Source organism: Seriola dumerili, unplaced genomic scaffold (genome assembly GCF_002260705.1).
Source record: "Seriola dumerili isolate Sdu_G_001 unplaced genomic scaffold, Sdu_1.0 BDQW01000138.1, whole genome shotgun sequence".
In the NCBI taxonomy this organism is placed as follows: domain Eukaryota; kingdom Metazoa; phylum Chordata; class Actinopteri; order Carangiformes; family Carangidae; genus Seriola; species Seriola dumerili.
The window spans coordinates 9887127-9905602 of NW_019174393.1; the positions used below are offsets into that span (position 1 = coordinate 9887127).

The following is an 18476-nucleotide window of genomic DNA, read 5'->3' on the forward strand; positions in this document are numbered from 1 at the left end:
CGGTTTAACTCCGCCCCTTGTGGCAGGGATCTCCAAGTGTACTTCAGGGTGTATCAGTACATGGTGACATCACCGTTGAGTGTGATTACGGATGCAATAGAGCTCACTTCGGGAAAACGGCCATCAGTCATGCGGTGTGTGGGGAAAAATTTTAAAAATAAAATTAAAAAATGAAACGTTCAAACAGAGAGTGCAGTGGAACACCACTTTTCCGCCTGGAATGATCATGTAATTGCTTGTGTTTGCTCCCCATCAGACATCCTTTTAAGAAATGTTGTAGCATTCCCAGATCTCAGGAATCAACTTGCTGAATACAATGTTGTTTTTACTGATAGAAATTGTGGCTAAAACTACAAAAATGAGCCCCAACTTCTAATAAACCAAAATTTCATTTTAATTGCAAGACTACTGTTTGACTCCCCTGCTGACTTCCTGTTGGGGTTATTCTACTGACTGAACAGTTCTCTCCGAGCTGGCTTCTGCATTCGTATCCTCGTCTTTCATCTACTCTCCCTCCTCTCCTCGGACCGCCCGTCAGACTGCGGGGAGATTCTTTTCTGCTTTGTAAAGAGCAATTCGCTGCAGAACACCACTTTTCATGAATAATGTGATGCCACTGACACATGTGGCTAATATATATTACATCTCTACATTATCGTGAGTATATATTTCTACTGAACCAAGCTAATATAAATTATTCATTAGTCATTATTCATATTATGCTGAATCACTGTCCTTGCACAATTTGGCTGTGCTCATTAGCTCCCTCTCTCTCTCTGTCACTGCCTTCAATTTTTTTCATTTCCTCTTGTCACTCCATTCTTCTTGTAATCTCCTTTCGTAAGCACAAATAAACATTTGTGTCACTGAAGGAATGTGTGTTGTATGTCCATGGGCCTGCTATCGTCCCACTCTTGAAAAGGAACATATACAGTACATGCACACACTCTAATGCACACACAAAGGGAGGGAGACAGATGGAACAAAAAGAGAAGTGAAGGCAGAAGAGCAGAGGCAGGAACGAGATGATAAATAGAAGATAGTTTCATGGAACGACGGTTGAGAGAAATAATAAGAAATAGGATCACACCAGCCGTGACGCCTGTCAACGTGTGGATATTCCAACCCATGAGCACCGTCGTCGCACTTGGCCTTTCATTTTGATCGCAACTACACACCTGTAAAAGTTTGCGACTTTATCTCGCACGGTTGTGATTCTATCGCACGATAACATCTGTCCACGGACGTATAAACGCCTGCCAAAGTACCCACAAAACGCCTCTGTGGTAGTCCCCGCTACAGTAGGTGTCTCCAGGGACACATTTTGCCATGATGACACACATACACAGACTCACGAGGTGAAAACAAAACCTGCCACGCTGTCGCAGTTGGTAACAACAGAATCCGAGAGAGAGGAGAGGAGAAGAGAGGGGGAGACGGTGGAGGCGGGCGACTGAGAAAACAGGTATTGTTGAAGAGAGGACGAAGCGTAAAATCACATTAGTAGAGCAGCACTTGTTCTTTCTAACCTGAAACAACTCCTCGCAGACGTGTGTATTTGCACGTCCGCTCGGAGATGCACACACCTGCTGTTATGCAATACACATTTTTTATTTGGATATTCCTACACGTTGTCCTTGCACAATCAGGAACAAGGAAGATGGAAGTAAACATAGTGATAAATTTGGCTCTGGCTCACATTACTGTCAACTGTGTTAGTCTTTTTAAAGTCATTAGGTCAGGAAGCCATCTCGCCTTCAATCACCGTTTAGAAAATGAAAAAGAAGCTGAATTGGGAAAAGCAAAATCAGTGCTTAAAACTTAGGTCTGTTTTCCATAGTTTGGGTCATTATTCTTATCAGCTGTGATAACACTTTACTCCTAAAGTTAATTGCAGAGACCTGGAGATACGAGTCCAAACAGGGAGCAAGGAGCATGAGCAGTCAGACAATCAGACCAGGAACAGACAAATCCCCTGTTTAGCCACATTATGTAACTGCTCATTTTCGTGGAGAAAAGCTGGTTAAAAAAAAGTTTTTGCAACCTGTGCTTATGTAGTTTAGCGCCGTATTTGATTGTTTTAATAGTCGTTCCATTTTTTTTTTTGGTGAGCAACATCGGATTAAGGACTTTATGCCGACTTTTGCGTTGAGAAACACAACTCCCTGGTTAGAATAGAGGGTTTCTCTCTCTCTCCCATCCACTCAGAGAGAAACTAATGGTTGGGGAAGGACAAGCATCGAGGCATCTGTGTGTGTTTGTGAGTAACAACTGTGCCACTAAATACACAATTGGAGAAACTTGTCTGTAACCCTTCACGCTGAACTTCTCCGTCTCAGTATGAGACCGTTTCACCTCCCGAGGGAGTTCAGATAACATTATCGTCATCATGCGGTCTATGTCCCTACCAGCAGGGATGTGGAGAGGGCCGCAGCAGACTGTGTTCACCATCAGCTGCAGCTTACACCTGTGGGGCCCCCCTATTTTCACCCTTTCATCCACCTTAACCACTGCGAGCTCGAGTTACCCCCTCCCTGGTTTTGATCGATATGTTACATGTAAAAAAACGGCACAACAAGATTTTAGACAAACGTTATGGTAATGTTAAAAATGCTTACGCAGCTAAACCTAAACCACCTCTGGTAAACTCAGTCCACAATACAGAACACTTAATACCAACATACATGACTGTGCTTAAAACGCAAACAAACCGCAGGTTAAAACAGTGACTTTGGCTTCCTCACTCACAGAAGATACGAAACCATTGTAAGATCCTTTCCAATATGCCCATCTGATTCTTAAGCATCTGGAAGACGCCAAAGCTTAAGCACGCCAGCGTTTTGTTGGTATTTGTTCAGCTTTCAACAGCCTTCGGCCTTTACCTATCTATCCCGAAACATGAAAGAGATGAGCGTCAACCCTTTGATTATTAAATTAAATTAAATATTAAATCTCTCTTTTCTGACAGATCGTACAAAGCGTGTAAAAGCATACATAAAAAAGTGTCGACGACGAGCTGTCCACTGCTTTTCACATCGTATACAAATGAGTGTGTGAGCATACACCCACATAACCACATATTATTACTATCATTACACACTATTTGATGACATGACACTGTTNGTGTGTTAACTTCCATTATGATGAAGTGAAAAATATTTGGCTTCCTCACTCACAGAAGATACGAATCCATTGTAAGATCCTTTCCAATATGCCCATCTGATTCTTAAGCATCTGGAAGACGCCAAAGCTTAAGCACGCCAGCGTTTTGTTGGTATTTGTTCAGCTTTCAACAGCCTTCGGCCTTTACCTATCTATCCCGAAACATGAAAGAGATGAGCGTCAACCCTTTGATTATTAAATTAAATTAAATATTAAATCTCTCTTTTCTGACAGATCGTACAAAGCGTGTAAAAGCATACATAAAAAAGTGTCGACGACGAGCTGTCCACTGCTTTTCACATCGTATACAAATGAGTGTGTGAGCATACACCCACATAACCACATATTATTACTATCATTACACACTATTTGATGACATGACACTGTTATCCTTCGTTTATTGCACAGAGACGATGATATATCACCCTAGTACTAGATAGGGAGAATTTTGTACATTGGTGTGATGCAAACCCCCTCATTTTGTATGTGAAGAAAACTGATGAGATTGTGCAGTAGCTGATCATAGCCTGGTGATTATCCACAACACTCCCATGAAGCAGTTATGCTCTTATAAGCATCTTGGTGCCCACACTGTTAGCATGTTTACTTAGCAGGCCCGTGCTGACTGCCTACGCTCCAGACAGCAGGGGTTTCACTGTTTGAGAGGGCTTCAGAGTGTAAGAGGTTGACTAGGAACGTACGTATCTGTTTCTACCAGGCAGGTAGGAATCAGGTACAGGATACAGGCATGGTACAGCAACCTCTCAGTACAATATCCAGTTAATATCCACATTTGTCCATCTTGTCATTAGGGAGGAAAGGACACCGGTCCCTTCGATCTACATGCACGAGCAGAGAATACTGGCTGGTCTACGTCATGTCCTCCACTCCTACGAGTATGAGCTTTCACCCTCTGGCAGACGATGTAGAGAACCCCAGCGGAGACTCAATCGTTTTAAAACCTCATTTGTTCCTTCTCCTATTAACATCTTAAACAGTAAGGACATAGTATGAGCTATAGAGACCATAATCCAATCATAAGAATTTTGTTAGGATGAAAGGTTTTGTCTTAAAGTTGTGCAATGCTGTTTTAAACTTTTTACTAACTGCACTGCACTAGTTTCTGGTTGACTTGTTTGTAAAACGAATCAATATTTTTGATTAGTAATGGTTCAAATGACCATATGCAATGTGAAAGGGGTTGCCCGTGGTTACGAACCCACAGAGAATTAGTGCTAACGACGTTCCGTGTCTGCTGCTAACACATTCGCCATAACAATTTTAAGACGATGTTATATTTGCAGCTTGTTCTAGTGCTTTCAACTCGCTGTGTGCTGACTCAGCTCAGTTCACATTGATTCGTCGAGTTGTAAACCACGCTGATGTAACCACGCCAAGGTGAGTAAAGGAAAACACACCTTTACACCTTAACACACAATATTCTGAGCACATAACCTCAAACACACACATTTGTATTATCTCTGTGCTTGCCTCTGCCTTTCTATTTGTGCTTGTTTATCTAATTTGTGTGATCCACTGGCTTTCTGTCTGTATCCATTTTCAGGCGTGCTGCTGGGTGTGTATCTGCGACAAAGTGTGTGACAGGGACACGGTGAGCAGAGGGTCCCCTAGACCTGCTCAAGATGGATTACTGTGTGTGTGTGTGTGTGTGTGTGTGTGTGTGTGTGTGTATGTGTGTGTGTGTGTGTGTGTGTGTGTGTGTCTCTGTGTGTCTGTGAGTTTACAGTAACAGATGGGCAGCGAGATGCATTCAACTGTGCAGGACGACCTATGATGGCAACAAGCAGTCTCACGTGCATAACCGTGCACGGATGAAGTTTCTGTGTGTAAGCATACAGGCACGTGGTATGAGTGCATCATAGGAATCAGTCATGCACACACACACACACACACACACACACACACACACACACACACACACACGCACACAGAGTCATCTATTCAAGCAGTTACATAACCAAGTCCTCAAGAAGATGAAAAGGGGTCATTTCACTGCAGCTAAATGACACTTCATCTCACCTACTGAAAACTAACACTGCTTCTGTCACTGACTGAGTCTAACAGTCTGCAATCTGTCTGTCTGTGCCCGTCTCTCTCTCTAATTGTCCATCAAGCTCTCCATCTGTGTTTGTCTCCATCTTTTAGTCTGTTTGGCCCGGAGGCCTTTTCACAGGGGAGGGGAACAGCTTATCAGGCCTGTGAGCCTAATAACGCTTCTTCCCCATAAACCCTGTCAGGATACGGTCCATTCGTGGCGAGTGAACATGTGTTAGCGCGAGAGTAAAAAAAAAAAAAAAAAAGAATAAGGATCTAATTAACTCCTAGAATGGCAGTGTGAATCTCACACAGACAGATCCATGCACACATTGCTAATGTTGGATGAAGACTTTGCATCTCCAAAAGCATTTTCTTTTCTTTTTTTTAACTAAGAAAAGCATCCTTGTGTCCAGAAAGCAAGGGCATCAAACTATTTCCTAGTACCCTTTAGAAGATAATTTTCCCATTAATAAGACTCTATAAAGTATTAATTATTTATGTTAAACTTGGGAAATGCAAAGCTTCATGTGGGCGCGTGTGTGTAAGCATCTGATAATCTTCTGTGTTTGCCCATTAAGTAGGAAGGAAGCTACAGCACAGCCTTCAGTAGGCAGCTGCAAAAGGAACCACAGCCTCATGCTAATCTCGCTAATCAGGGAAAGTAGACCAGAGAGCTAAAACTATTAGGAGAGGATTTTCTCTCACAGAGTTTTCCACTCTCCGCACACACCCTTTACAGTCTCACTTAAATGATACTTTCGGATTCCTTAAGCTCGTGGTAAAGTATGCCTCATGTTTTTCTTACAGGTTTGACGTCAAGTTAAACAAAAACATCTGGTGAAGAATTAGCAGTGTTTGTGAACTGATAACCAAGCACATTTCGTTGTATAGAAAACACTGAATATGCGTTGTGATATACAGTCTAGTGTCCATGTAATGTAATGCATGGAAGACCATAAAAGTGCACTGTGTACCATGTCTGCACCAACATACCCATTTCAGCTTTACAGTTTCCCTCTATTAATTGTACCTAGTGCTCAAATGGAATTGGCTCTGTATTGCTTGGTTTGCTATTCATTGCCCGTATCTGTCCCATGTGCTTTCCCTCCATTTAGTTGGAAGGAAAAGACCTCAGACTGAGTGTTATTGGACCCATTAAACCCAGCACGCAACACTAGATTCATCCATAACAAGCAATGCGAATTCAAACTATACAGCTGCATAAAATACACAATGTTACAAATAGGTCTATAAATAGCTCTTCTTAGAGCTGGCCCATCATAACTATTTAAATGGAAGCGCTGATGTAATAGTCTACAGTCGTTTACAGACCTCGCTTTTCTTTTATTTGCCACATTTATGGCGAAATATAACAAAATGTTACGGCAGATCAGTCTCCGTGACCATGTTCGCAACCTAAGCTTTGACTCAAACACAGCAGTGGGAGGGAGAACAAATGACTGTGAGAATGACTGAGGCAGTTGTGAGAGCTGTCATTTTGGGGAGATTTTCTGTAGCCTTATTAAAAAAATAATAATAATTACTGAATTGCTTAAGTAACACGTGACTTAACAATCCATGCACTAAAACAATACATTAATCACAACAACAGGTTGGTGATTATCACCTGCTTTGTTCAAGATTTATATAAATGTAATGACCAAACTTTTGGAACAGTCCCCTGTCCCCAGTTCATCTACAGAGAGATCAAATTCATGTATCAGGGAGATTGTTTTGTTTTTTGTTTTTTTTGCTTTTAGTGCAAGTTTTGTTTTCATTTTTCAGAAAAGAATAAAATCATCATCATAATGAAATATATTAATGATAGAGCTGTAGTTTCCAGTAATTCGATAACAGTATTCGACCCCTTCCCCCTTTTGTTTTATACTTTTATACTTTATACTACTTGTTTCCAATATCTTTTTGTACTGTAGGTTTATGTCAATATTCATACACTGCTTTGTAAACAAGCCAATGAAGCCTTTTCAATTTGCATCTGATGGAAAAGGAGGAGCAGGACACTAAAGAGTTGAAAGACAACTTCAGAAGAAGGCAGAGAGAAAGTTGACTAAATGTGACAGTCGACAAAGAAAAGAAAGATCACCAAAGCCGAGGAAAAGAAAGATAAAAAAAATATTGGTATCACTCCCTTGAGAGTGACAGAACTCACAACCCACACAGGAGAAGAAGAGACAAAGACAAAACAACAGCCAACAGTGTAACAACCTTGTTTCCTGCTCACACTGCACTTTAATCCCTCTGTGTGTACCTGAGGCTTATAGCTCCTGTCACAACCAATGCTGTTCACCGGGGGAATGGATCCATTGATGAGCCCACGTGGAAACGTGTGTGGAGAGAAGGGGTGTGTGTGTGTGTGTGTGTGTATGGATGCACACTTGCCTGTCACAGTGTGTTTGTGTCCAGTTCCACAGAACAAGGATGTGGTATCCCAACACATCTGGAGATCTGTCCTGCATTTAATTTATACAGATTTTTATTTCATCCAATTACTGTGCTGACCCAGACAAACCCAAACTCCAGTTTATGATCTTTAATAATAGAAAAATTATTATTTTATTTCACTAAGAATTCAGTGTTGTAGTTCAGGTTAGTGGCTTTATTAAAAAAAAAAAGGGAGTGTGTGGATGTGTGTGAGAAAGACCTAGTGAGGAGTATATAAACCTGTATCTTTATAAAAACCAAGGATCAGGCGTCAAGGTACCGCATTTAATTCACACACAGCTTGTGCACTCATTCATGATTTTATCTGCAGCCACTGCAGGGCGTGTCAGTGTTTGTGAGCATGTAAGTGTGCATGTAGGCTTATCTGCGATCTGGCGTCTGCTACACTCAGCTTTTCCTCAGGCATCAGTTTTACCTGACTGCACACATTCAACCGAGGAGAGTTTTATTCCGGTGGCTGAGTTGTCCTGGCTGATGTGCTTGCGAACATAACAGCCACGACTGAAAAAGAAGAGGCTTTTAACTTCACTCGGAGTGCCTTGGATTTCCCTTTTCTTTTGTGCTTAGTATTCTTTTGATGAGAGATGAAATGATGAAAGATGAAAGATGCGGTAATGTGCTCTAAATAAAACTAACATTGATTAACTGGACTGGAGAACGGGTGTTCGACACTGGCGGTAGTATAGTGTTGACAAAATGTTGATAAAAAAATTACATATACACCATGAGTGGCTATATATATATATATATATATGAAATATGCATTAACGTCATGTAATTCACTTTGCGCTCACACAAGCATCAAGTTAAAAGAATATCTTGCCAGTAGGAATGATAGACAAACAAAAGAGTCTTTTGAGAAGGTGATGTGTGAGTTGCGGTGAAAGAAAGCCCCCGCTGAAATACCGACTCTCTCACTCACCATCAGAGGAAACCAAAGGCAGGGTTCAAAACAAGTCTGACGTTTACCTTGACCTTTAGCAATTCATTTTCCTTATGTTTGAATGGTCATTCATTGACGTTTAAATAATTCAAGCAGCTGAAGGTGCGCAGACAATCTTGAAGTGGAAATACGTGTTCAGTAGTACTAGTATGATGAAAATAGTATAACTTCACACTAAAAAAGAGCCTGTAGTCGGATAAAATGTTGATTTTGTAATATTTATTAATTCAAAGACATCAAAGATCACTAAACTGTTGTCTTACCTTTCAAACTGTGCAAAGCTAACTGATTTATCTTCAAACGTTGAAGCTAAGGCAGCAGATGTTCACATTTGTAATGAGAGCAGTAGAGAGAGTGATTCTGGAATGTATAGTTACTCAAGTACAAATCTGAGATATGTGTATAATACTTTACTTGATATTTCCATGTCATGCTAGTTTATACTTCTACTCCATCACAGCTGAGAGGGAAAACATGTACTTTCTACTCCACTGCATTCACTTGAAAGGTTAGTAACTATACTTTACTGATTTTGCATTTTTTTTTAAATGATCAATTTATAAAATAAGACACATTTTCATAAAATAAACTCCCCGATAGGTTATAAAATGGTTCAAACTAGCTCTGCCTCAGCTAGCTACCAGAGTAAAATGCATGTTAAGGCAGCAGCAATGACATAATATATTATTTTTTATGTCTTATAATATATAATAATGTAACAGTGATGTGGCATTTGGACTTTTACTTGTAATAGAGTATTTTCATATCGCTGCTTTTATTGAAATAAATGATCCGAATACTTTCTCCAGCACTGGTTTGGGAAGTGGGGTATATGTTTCACTATTTATACTTTCTAATAGAGGCGTTTTCACAGCTCCGGTATCAATCAAAGCCTGCTGCTGTGTGTATCTGTTGTTGGTCGCGATGGTTATATTCAACAAACAAGGCAAGAGATTGGGCTAAGGTCGTGTTTGGGCAAAATGTACTCGCATTCAGCCGGAGCTGTTCATTTCCTTTTCCTGTTCTCAATCATACTGGGTCTTATTGGTTTGCTCTCTCTCATTTATTCTTCCTCTGTTACTCATGGATTCTATTATCAATTCTGCCTCTCTGCTTATAATTTGTGCATTCACGCATTATTTTGCAATCCCTCTTCCTGTTCATTTTCTTATTTGCACTTGTTGACACCATCTAACTTTCTATTTGTCTCTGCCTCTCAAATACAAACACATGCAATAATCACACCCATTTCCACATCCTCCCATCAGCTGTGTCACCACGGCGACCTTGAGCAGCAGGCCGCTGATTGGCTTCTGTGTTGATGATTTAGAGGTCGCGAACCTCAGCACTTGGAATTAATGGACTCTGTCGCGCGACTACAGGGCCCTCGACACATACACGCCCACATACACAGATGCCAAGGCTAGTAATAGACGGTCAATGGGAGTCACAGCCCTTACAAACCTAATTATGTGAACTAATGGTGGACATCAGCCGGGGAATACTCACTGTGACACACACGCACATAAACATACAGACTCTATCACAGCAGCATTCGGTCACACGGAACCTACATGGGAAATGTTTTAGGTATGTGATCACAAACATACGTACATGTAGCGTCCAATGGCATTCGCTAACTCTGCTCTAAGTGTGACACTTGTTGCCGGTATAGGCACTGTGAAACTACACACACAGCCCTATCTCGGGTCACACACACACACACGCACACACGCACACACGCACGCACGCACGCACGCACGCACGCACGCACACACACACACACACACACACACACACACACACACACACACACACACACACACACACGCACACACACACACACACACACACACACACACGCACACGAGGAACTAAACACGCACAGGTTACAAATCAGTTGCAGTGGTTGGCCTGGTGTAAAATAACAAGCTGCAGGAATTTTGACATGACAGCGAAATGAGGGTCAAACCAAATAGCATGCACACACACACGACAGCAAGAGGTGCCTATTAGAGCACAAATCCGACACGTATTCTAACACGCACACAAGCAGGAGACTAAATTACAGTATTTACAAACACGGACTCCAACAATTATTTAATTTCTCTTTTAGCTTTGCGTACACAAACAATTCTTGTTGAGTTGCATTGCTCATTGGAGCCTAACAGCTGGTGTGATCTGTGCTTTAAGGGTACTTATTAGAGGCAGCAGTGCACTCCACAATATATACACTAATTAAACCCCTGCGCTTGTCCCTGTTGACAAATCTTCCGAGCTAGGATGCTCCAATGAAGCCTTAGACAATCCACAGTGATGTGGTAAATCTGCATAGATCCTTGTGGGCTGGACTAATAGGAAAAGCCCAGAAACACTTTTACGGTGAACTAGTTTCTCCGGTGACCATGAATGTATGAAAAGCTGAAGCTGTTGAGAAATCTCAGAGAGAGATAAAAGAACCCCAGATAGTTCTTGGGTTGCTTTATATGGAGTCTGAGCATTGATGAGTATTTTGTCTAGCCCTCGTTTTGCATCAGGCAAAATAAAAGAATGACCCTGAGCAAGACGCAAGCATCAAGCATCAAGAAGACCAACCGTCAACCTGCCAAATTTGTTGGAAGGTAAACCTTACAACCCCCTGTAGAATATCTGTGGAGAACACTTCTTCTGACTAACTAGGACAGAGGTCGCTAATAGGCGAACTGCAGTCCAGATCCAGACCCAGACGCCGTCCTATCCAGACATGTACCTATAACCTACAAATTATTGAGAATTATAAAAATTTTAACAGAGTGTTTCTATTTTAACCAGCGAACTCAGTGAGTCAGAGAGGCTACACAGGGGAGATGAGACGATCAGCGGAGAAATAAGTGGGCTAAAGTAGGATATAAAGAGAGAAAGAAAAGGAAAGCAGACACGAGAGTTTTGCAGTTGTGATGTAAATGTAAGTTTCTTTGTTTTCCTCAACATGGTGGAAGTATCACGGTGGACAGAAACTCATTCTGTAAAGTCAAGATGTTACGTCTTACCTGTGCATTTTTTCAGGCTTCCGGGTCGTTTACCGTGCATCCCCAGTTTACAGTTAAAGTTTTCCTCCCAGAATTCAGCGAACCAAACATTTCTTCTGTTGTTGGACAGTGAGCGGCTGCGGAAATACCGGTCAAACGCTGTAAAAAAAGACACAGAGGGTAACCGTTAAAAAACTATTTTCCCTTTTTTTTCTTCTTTTAAAACTGTACTGAGAACATCTACCTTGTTCATACACAAGATTCAAACAGCATCGTTCTGATTATAAGAGCTGTTTTCAACACCACCCAGATGGGGCTTCCCTTCCACTGAGGTTCCCTGCACTAAAAAATGGAGGCGTTCATGGTGGTGTAATACATTTTGACTCACAAAGGCGTATGTTATGAATAGCCTATGGATCTAAAGCATGACTAAAAAGCCATTTCGGTGAAGACATCCAGTCTTGGAGCTCCAATCAAATACTGAAGCCGAGGGCAAGGAGAGTAAGCCAAGCTTTCACAATACCTGGCTACTTGTCCAATTTAATTAGTCGAGAGGTGAAGAGAAACAGGGAAATGCGCTTTTACTTCACTCATGAGTACCTGTCAGAAGCTGAGATGAAGAAATGGGTGAAAGAAAAGAGAAATGACACAAACACAAACACACCTTGTACCTTTACTACTTAGTTTCTTATTAGAGTAAAACAGGGGAAAACAGGGAAGACTCCTTCTATGGCAGCATTGCTTTATTTTTCCACCTCAACATCATCAGTGGTGCACTTGCTATTGGAAAACAAGGGAGAGTTATTTATTGTTCCTTTGGACCTCGGATACACCCCCAAGATGACTGCAAAAGAAGCATTTACTCTTCATTATTAAAAAGAAAGTGTCATTTCCAACACCACTGGGACTGCAGTTCAGGGGAGCACAGTGCATGAGGAAACAGCCCGTGGAGGGACGAGGGGAATCTTCGGGGACTATCAGACTGACTTGGACAGCCTGAGCCGCGCCTGACTCGCTGTAAAAGCTGACAGGGGCTGCCTTGATTAATCTCCTCCGCTGTCAGGGAAACGGATGCTGTGCGCACCTGTGTAGCGCGATTGATAAGTTAGCCTGCTGGGAACGGTGGGTTTTACACCCTGCGTGGCGCGCCAGGTAGCATGTGTCAACTGGGATCACATGCATTCCCGCCGTGATCACAGATGTGATGCTCGTAAAAATAAAAATATCAGGAAGTGCCTCGCATTAGGTAAGAAAGGTATCCACCACCCCCCCCCCCAAGCGGGCAATTATATACACTGGATCCTCGGTGACACCAAAGTTATTCAGTTAAAGGAATAGTTTGACACTTTGGGAAATGTGCTTAATTTGCTTTCTTGTTGAGAGATGAACAGATTGATACCACCCTCTGTGGAAAACTCTATACTGCGTATGAAGCTGGAGCCAAAGGATGGTTAGCTTAGCTCAGCACAAACACTGGAAGCAGGGAAGCATGGCTATTTACAAAAGGTAAAAAAACAAAACAAACCACTAATGCCCTCTAAAGATTACTTAGTAGTCTGGTCTGTTTATTCCATTCAAAAACTGAAGTGTAAAAATGAGAAGGTGCAGTTTTACAGAGATTCATGTGTCATGTGACTATTTCTCCCCCGGGGAGCAGTGACATCTTCACTGCTGTTTTATTTTTTTGTTGTTTGTTTCTTTTTCTTTTTTTCTTTTAAAGAGAGCCAGGCTAGCTGTTTCCCTCTGTTTCCAGTCTTTCTCCTCAGCTAATGTAAGACTCCCCTGACTCCAGTATTTACCAGAATGTCAAACTATTCCTTTAAATGAATAAGTATTTGTGGAATATGAACATAAACTGAACTGATAGTAGCCTCAATGGTAAGGATTGTGTATTTTTAAACTGCAGTAAAGTCGGAATAATAACCCCCCCCCTCAGGAATGTCAATCGGGTAATCGAACAAAATATTCCAAACACCTCTCATTATAAAGGAACACTAACTACTGATACTGTCAACAAAAGCTGAACACTTAGAGCTTCACAAAGGCAGGATCTATTGCAGCATCACATTGCACCAGACTGTAAAGTGCACCTAATAAATTGATAATTCGGCGTATGCACTCTTCATTAATCCTCCACTGGTTCCATCTCGCTCGCAACTCCTCTCTGTCTGCTCTGAAAAACCCCATAGCGTGTTCCCTCATGTCGACCAGCCAAAGCTGACTTTGATTCGTTTAAACTTCTACATAAGCTCGCTCTCTCTCCCTCGCTTCTAGTTTATGTCTCGTCGCCTTTTGTGTCCCTCCAGGAGTCAATTATCTAATAGCGAGCTCTGACAGGGAGCAAATGAGGATATCCTCCCCGGCCTAATGGCAAAAACTTGTTGCCCGCTGGGATCAAGGGTGACAGAACATGAGTGTATTTCACTTTCTGTTTCTGGCCTTTCCCCCCTTCCCCCTTAATGTGATGTATTAGACTCTAAGCACAAACACGACGCACACAATCACACACTTTCAGCTTCCTTTCACTCATCACACAGCCTGGTGCATGGAACAAGTTACACTGCAGATGAAAACTTCTTAATTCTTCCCTAATTTACTGCCCGTTACTGACACTGCATGCGTAATGACGTCATAACAATCGTGACGTCAGCGCCGGTGTCGGCTGTCTCTACACACACTCTTACCATCCACAGAGGCCCGTTTGGGGAGAATTGTGATGGCGCCCTCGGCCACTCTCTCCTGGCCGATCACGGGAGAGATTTTGGACCCCCAGCTGTCTGATCCCACCCACAGGAAGTGACCCGTCTGGTTGTTCCTTTTAGCTGCATCCAGAATTCGTCTGTTTGAGGAAAAAACAAAAGCGGAGAATTTAAATATTTATGTAGTCAAGGAATCAGGGGTGATGATCGTTGGGTGCTTCAGTCTCGACGTAGCTAAATAGCTTTTTTGAGGACGCCTTGAGCAAGACAGTGAACGCCTCGATGCTCCTCCAAATCTAATCTAAATGATTAGACAGTAAAATGTAGGGAAACACCTTTAATGAGGAGTAATACTTAATGCAACAGCTGCGACTGACTACCCGGCAATTCAACAGAAGTGCTTTTTCATTATATGACATATAACACCTATGATATTATTACCGTCTTGTAGCTAGAGTCATTTGGTCGTTATAGCTTTATAACTTTTTTTTTTTTCCTTCCAAAAAGCCACAGAAAGTGTCTCTAAGTAAAACTGCAGGCAGCACAAAAAATTGTGGTCAGTGGCGGTGGGGCACTTGTTTAAGTGCACAGCACGTACCGTATGTCGTCCTCATTAGCAAACATGATGATGGCCCTGGCGTTGGAGGTCTCCAGCAGGCGTCTGATGATCTTGTCAAACTCCCCCGGCCTGGGCTCCCTAGGGATCTTCAAGGACTGGGCAATGCACACACCGCCTGAGACAGAGAGGGAGAAAGAGAAATGGGGTAAAAATTGATCCTTTTTTTTGGCACTAATTTGCATGTTTTTTTTTTGTTGTTTTTTTTTTTGTATTCATCATTCATATTCAGTCGCTTTTCCCTGATTTGGCCTAATCCCAGTTCATAAAACTGTTCTAAACTGTTGCAAACACTTAACGTCAAGACCTCCGGTGGATGATGATAATGTGGTTTGACACTTCCAGCAGACTTAGTCCTTTTAGATGAACAAGGGGATGAATGGATTGTTGGCGTGAGCAGCAAAAGCCAACTCGCCGAATATCCAAGATATATCACAAGATGAAACAGTACTGACAAAACAACACAGCAACAGCCAAAAAAGCTTGAAAGGCAATAATTCAAATATATGAGGATCACAGACCCGCATTAAATGTCACATTAAACATTCATGGCACATAAGACAGATTGTGAAACAAAGAGTTGCAGAGTTTGGTGAGAGGAGACAAGGTATAAAGGAAGTAGGGTGCAACATTGGTGAAGGGAAAGAAAAGAAAGAAAGGAAGAAAGGAGCAGGGATGATGTCACAAAAAGTAAGTCACAGAAAAGGGAGGGAGGGAACGAAAAGAGGAAGAGGGGGGCGGATACATAGTGGGGAGGAAAGAAGAGGCGAAAAGAGTTGAGAAACAGCAATGGAGGACAGGAAGGAAAAGACACTTAGAGACAATGCTGAAAAGGAAATGATAGGTGGAGGAGGGAGGTGTCGACTGCAACGGGGGAAAACAGCGAAAAAGGCAAGGGAGGGGAAAGATGAATGGGGCGACATGATGATTCAAAAATCACATCAGCGGGCACAGTGTGAGTGCCAGGAAATATCCTCTGTACCCACTTCACACTCACGCTTCATTTCCTATTGGTGTGGGTGAAAGGAATCGCAGTCACAGCAATATTGGTTATTTCACTCCCAATATGTGATAAATAGGAAGATTTTTGTCACCTCTCTCTCTCTCTCTCTCTCTCTCTCTCTCTCTCTCTCTCTCTCTCTCTCAGAAATCGTTATTGTTCAACCCAGGAAATATGGGGACAAAAAAAAGAGGTTGAAATAGTTTCTGAATGACTTTCAGAACAACAACAAAAAAAGAAAAGGGCACCCACATAAATGCATACATCTCTCCCTCTTTTGTGTTTGTAAAGGTGTGTTTGTAAAGGTGTGTGTGTGTGTGTGTGTGTGTGTGTGCAAGTGTGTCGGATTATGTCATTGTTACAACATTACTATCTGCAATATCTTTAAGCAGTGCATGATGTATGACCAACTGTGTGTATCCATGTGTTTTACGTGTGTGTCTACATTTTCATATTGTCACTTTTCAATCCATGGGTGTGTGTGTGTGTGTGTGTGTGTGTGTGTGAGGGACTGTGAATGATGTCCCCTTTCCTCCCTGCCTGTTCCAGCCCATTTATTGAACATCTGTACAGTCTGTCGCTTTCACTACATCACACTCCTTACTCACGCTCACACTCTCTCTCTCACACACACACACACACACGCGCATTTATACCCACGCAGACACACACACACCAGTGTGCATGACTGCTAAAACAAATACTCATTAGCCTCATATTAAAAGCCTCTCAAGGATAATCGCTAAAGTGACAAAATCTTCACAGGCACCCTTGTCTACCCCTCACAAGCATACACACGTGCACGCACACACGGGTGCACACACGCACACACACACACACACAGGAAACAAATACTTTGGAAGTTCAGAATACTTTCTCAAGGATAATCACAAACTTGACATACACTTTTGTATATGTACACACAGATAGCAAATCATGAGGTAACAAGGCGTACAGTATGTACACTCACACACACGCACGCACACGCACATGCACAAGCGCTGATGTTTGCATTCTCTCTCCACTGTCCTTGGAGCAGTATAAAAGTGATTAAATCATGGTTTGTTTCATAGCCTCACACACATCATCAATAACTGTCCCCGCGGACAGCAGACTTCTCAGATAAAGACACTATCAAATTATGTCTGTGTGTGAGTGTCTGGGTACACACTCGCAAGCAAACACACACACACACACACACATACACACACACACCTGACAGTCAATGTCTCGGCCGAAAATCACCGCTAGCCCCTAAAACACCTCTCGTCTTTGATGGTGCCTAAAAAAGAAGCAAAAAAAGCGGCTCAATCACAGCCAACATGAGTTATTAGAGCGCACCTTCGCTGCTCTGTTGAAAGGAAAGCTGTGAGGTTGAGTCAGGGGAAACATCAACATCTATTTTATTTATTTATTTTTGTCTAAATCACTCACAGAATGTCAAAAGCAGCAGTTGCTAAATAAACAGGAGCTTTAGAAAAGTGAGACGTTATTACAAAAAAAAAGCCTCGAAAACATCTCGACATTCCGGCCAGAGGATTTTTTTGTGTTGCAAAGTTTGAGAACAAAAAAAAAAAAAAACTTAAAGAAAGAGAAACAGATGACGCAAATCTTGTAAACAAAAATATCAAAGCTTTTGTTGAGACCAGTGTTTCTTTGTTGGTTGTTGAGGACGAGCAGACAGCTCCTAGTGTGAAAAAAAAAAAGTTTGGTCAGATGTGAAAAAGTGCTCCTGTGAACTACAAGCCCCGGTATTGATTTTAGTGAAGATGTGGGTTAGAAAACCTGCATTTCAGGTACCTGACATGGTGTGAAAGCTTTTTGCAGGCCAAATCAAATAACTACCCTGCCGCCAGCTCTTTTTCCAAAGAGAAGAGAGAAAGCAGTGGCCGCTGACATCAGACAGACATTCCTCGTCATGTGTATAAACAGGAGTAGAAAACACATGATTTGGCAGCCAAACGCATCAATAATGTTCCCCATTGCCGGGACAAAGTCTGAATTAGCCGCTACATTTAGAGGAATCAAAGTGTGAAAAGCTGTTTGATCATCCTCAACTCGCAATTGTTAAGGACAGAACCGTTTTACTTCTCCCCGAACCCCCCCCCCCAAAAAAAAAAAAAAAAAAAAAAAAAACTGCACCACAACCACAAACGGTTCCCTTTTTTCAAATTAAGAAAAATGCAAGGAGAGACTTATTATTCCTTATGGGATTTAGTTTTTTGTCTCTCCAGCTGTGATTATCGGGATCGTTTTGTCTGAGAGCACAGCAGGTTTAATCAAGCTCGGATAATTTCACGATGCCTTGTAATGGGGTCCCTGAAGACGAAACCTGCTCCTGTTTTCACAGGTTTTCACGGGGCTGGAAAAAAAAACCCCGGAACCTTTTAACAAAAAATACTCCTGTACTGGAACCGGCGTGAGCAAGGAGATATTTTAGCTTCCTGCGTGCTGCCCTTGGGACCAGGTAATACACAGTCACCCACCACAACACGCACACACACACACACACACACACACACACACA

General features: G+C 42.0%; 1 protein-coding gene across 4 annotated transcripts in view; it reads right to left on the bottom strand.

The window, feature by feature from the left end:
• Nucleotides 1-18476, bottom strand: part of LOC111224565 (metabotropic glutamate receptor 8-like) — a 236060-nt gene that overhangs the window by 58784 nt on the left and 158800 nt on the right. For all 4 annotated transcript variants that reach the window (XM_022749107.1, XM_022749106.1, XM_022749109.1 and 1 more), the window contains exons 4-6: nucleotides 14932-15067; nucleotides 14319-14473; nucleotides 11656-11793 (exon numbers count right to left, since the gene is read on the bottom strand). In XM_022749107.1, the coding sequence (XP_022604828.1) occupies nucleotides 11656-11793; nucleotides 14319-14473; nucleotides 14932-15067 (429 nt within the window). The remainder of the gene's footprint in view (nucleotides 1-11655; nucleotides 11794-14318; nucleotides 14474-14931; nucleotides 15068-18476) is intronic.